The 3,692-nt window shown below is 39.8% G+C and overlaps 1 protein-coding gene across 1 annotated transcript; it reads left to right on the forward strand.

The window, feature by feature from the left end:
* LOC109221549 lies at nt 338-3,067 on the forward strand. The gene is made up of 5 exons (XM_019386027.1): nt 338-707; nt 790-932; nt 1,074-1,679; nt 1,818-1,823; nt 2,738-3,067. Exons 1-5 carry the CDS (start codon nt 338-340, stop codon nt 3,065-3,067), a joined length of 1,455 nt encoding a protein of 484 aa, XP_019241572.1.

The following is a 3,692-nucleotide window of genomic DNA, read 5'->3' on the forward strand; positions in this document are numbered from 1 at the left end:
TGTGATTAACAAACTGCACAAAATATTTGCACAGTTCTTCTGGAGCAGCTCTATAGGAGGTATTAGCAGACACTGGGCATCTTGGAACACCTTATGCATGCCAGTTGAAGAGGGAGGGATTGGATTCAGATCCCTACATGATGTGTCCAGGGCATTATTTTCTAAACTATGGTGGAACTACAGAACAAGGCCAAGCTTGTGGAGCTCATTCATGAGCCAAAAGTATTGCAAGAAACTTAACTCAATTATAGTACCATGGAGAGAAGGATCACACATATGGAGAAAAATGATTGAATGCAGGGAGATGATTGAACATTAGATAGCTTGGCACCCAAAAATGGGATCTTCACTCTTTTGGTTTGATAATTGGACAGGTTTGGGGGCTCTATACTTCAATGTACCTCAGGACTTTGGGATAGATGAAACAGTGCACAATGTTTTTGATGTGGTAGAAGGGGGAGCATGGAATGTGGACAGGTTATTTGAGATATTACCAGAAGATCTTGCAATGCACATTTTGGAGAAAATAAAACCACCTTCAGTACCAAATGTTGTTGATGTACCATACTGGATGTTAGAGCCAAGGGGTTATTTCAGTGTGAAGTCTGCATGGAGATATTTGAGGAGAAGAGAAGACCCAAAGGTTGCTTTTAAGATGATATGGGTAAAGGGATTGCCATTCAAAATTGCTTTTTTTCATGTGGAAAGTCTGGAAAGGGAAACTACCTTTAGATGACTTTTTGAGGAGGATAAGATATTTGTTGGCATCCAAATGTTGGTGCTGCACAGATCCAAAAGAAGAAACAATGCAGCACCTTTTCTTTCAATCAGATACAGCAAGATTTGTCTGGAGATATTTTCTTTCAGGAGCTAGAATCAGACATCAGGGATTAACATTACATCAAGCAATCACTAAATGCTGGACTGTAGAAGTATGTCACAGACTAAAACCTATCATGCAAGCACTACCATCTTGCATTATATGGGAGTTGTGGAAAAGAAGGAATAGTATGAAATATGGAGATGCAGTATCTACAGGCAGAGTGATATATCAAATATTATCCAATTTGCAGGGTCTAGTGAAGGTGAGAAAACCAAGAATTGAGAATGTCCCACATAGATGGCATGACCTTTTAGCTATGATGGAAAACTTCATTCCTAAGTTGAAGGTGACTAAAGTGCAATGGGAATTTCCAAGTGCAGGAGGGTTGAAGGTGAATACTGATGGTGCTTCAAGGGGGAACCCAGGGAGAAGTGCAATAGGTTACTGTATTAAAGATGATCAAGGGGATATTGTGTTGGCAGTAGGGAAACAAATACATGAGACTACAAATACTGTAGCAGAGGCAGTGGCAATAGTAGAAGCACTGCAATTTTGTAGATCACAACATATGACACAAGTGTGCATCCAAACTGACTCAATGCTAATGAAGAAAATCATTACTGGGGAATGGAAACCTCCTTGGTGTATAATAGAGGAAGTAGAAGAAATTAATCAGCTGATGGAGGGAACTAATTGTGAGGTTTCTCACATTTTCAGAGAGGGTAATAAACTGGCTGATCACCTGGCTAATTATGCACTTGATTTTGGGGATATTGAATGCCATGAGTTTGGGGAACTTGATTCATTTGGCAGGAGAATAGTCAATGAAGACAAGCTGCAATGTCCACACCTAAGGGTAAAAGTAGCCAAAAACTAATGCAGGAGGAGATAAGGGAAACTTCCAAACAGGAGATATGTGATCAACATTGCCAAATCCTAAAGGAGGAGGAAATGAAGATCATTTTTTTATCTAACTGTTTGTCTTATTTTGCAGGTACAGGTATGCTAACTATACTTTGTTTTTTAAGGAGGCCTCAGATGGTGGTATTCGTACTGAGTACTCAGTCCATCGAGGAAGAATTAAAAATAGAGTATAGCTTAGTGGAGGGAATAAGGGAGCTATTGCACAGATGCAATCTCAGGATGTCTCACTCATTGAGAGAAGGAAATAATTTGGCAGATCTTATTGCCAACTCTGAATTGATTACTGGCCCTATGGAGTATAAAGGATTAGAAGAGTTGGATGTCAAAGGGAGGACAATGTCCATACATAAAAAAAAAGGATACAAGAAATTAAGAAGAGAAGAGGAAAGCAGTAACAGGGACATGAGGAAAATTGGAACTGTCGATTATCATACTCAAATCCTTTGGGAGAAGAGTATGATGATTATGTTTTTTACTAACCTAGTTTTCTTTTTTGTAGGGAATGTTACTGTGGTCATGCCCTTCCCCTTGAATAACTCTCACTTGGTGGTATCAGTACTATGTACTCAATCCAAGGAGAGGAAAACAAGGGAAGACCCAAGCATGACAATTACAAGAAGAGAGCAACACATGTCCAAGAGGGGGAGCTATACAGAATTTAGTCGACCTCGGATCAGGGTAATAGTCACAGTAGAAAGGCAACAACAATAAATAAAAAAAAAAAGCAAGCAAACCTATGAGGTCACAAAGGCACACAGCCTGCAGACAACAAAATTCCCTTCAGACAAAAGGGAACTCAGCTGGATGATGCACCTGTGGGAAAAAGTAATCAAGCATAAGAAGGGATACAACTCACAGCATACAGGGAATCAGGCATACTTGAGGATTCATTATCCTCATGAAAAACAAAAACCACTAAAAAAACAAAAAATACAACAAGATGAGGAGGTGAACAGCTTTATTCTCATAACAATCTGCAAATTTCTCTAGTCTTGGCAAAGCATTTGGAGCAGTAAAGCAGCATTTTCGATTAGAACATCAACATGCAACATGAATGAGGAAAAGCAGGGCAATCTACTGGTCAATAGCAGCATATACAGAACTACGCAACCTATTCTCTACCATCGTAGCACATGCAGCAGACAAACTCGATTATATTCAGGCGCAAAGGCATCACAATCACATGTAGCAGTTCATATCAGCTGGTTTAAGGAGAACATTAAGCAACAAAGTAGTGATTCAATTTGGGAAGTTGACAAAACTGGAGCAAAAATGAAGTTCAAAGGAGACACCTGGGCAATCGTTAGGTCCTATGTTTGATACAGGTGTGATACAACACTGAAGGCTAAAAGTGGAGACAACACGTGTATAGAGACAAGGATGCAAGGAAAGAGGCTACAATTGCAAGAGCCGGCGATAAATTGGATGGAATGTGGCTATATATGCAAGCATAATGGAACGCTGTTTTGGGCCTATATAATTGGGCCATTGGATGCGGACAGCAGGTGTATGGACTGTGCATGGGCTAGTTTTTATTTTACAAGTTTTAGTAGTAATTTTGTGATATCAATTTTGAGTACTTTACTCAATTTTGGTAATAGGTTCTATGTAAGTTTCAAATTTTATTTCTCTCATCATGTTAAAATATTGAACAAATTGTTTTATTTTTTATTTTCTATATATAAAAACTAGCCCTGGGCAATGCCTAGTGGATTGATTAAAAAAAAGTCCAAACCAAAAAGAAGACAAAATATGCTTGACATCAGGACCACACATCGCTACAGGCCTCGCCTCGCGAGGCAAAGCGCCTGGTCCACCTCGCCTCAACCTGTGCCTCGCGAGCTCTGTCGCGCGGTTTCTACTGTGCTTTGCCTGCTTTGTAGCGAGAATTAAGGCTTGCGTCGCCTGCTCTCTAGTGAACAATGAATCTCGCGTTCTGTTCCTT

Source organism: Nicotiana attenuata, chromosome 2 (assembly GCF_001879085.1).
Source record: "Nicotiana attenuata strain UT chromosome 2, NIATTr2, whole genome shotgun sequence".
Lineage (NCBI taxonomy): Eukaryota > Viridiplantae > Streptophyta > Magnoliopsida > Solanales > Solanaceae > Nicotiana > Nicotiana attenuata.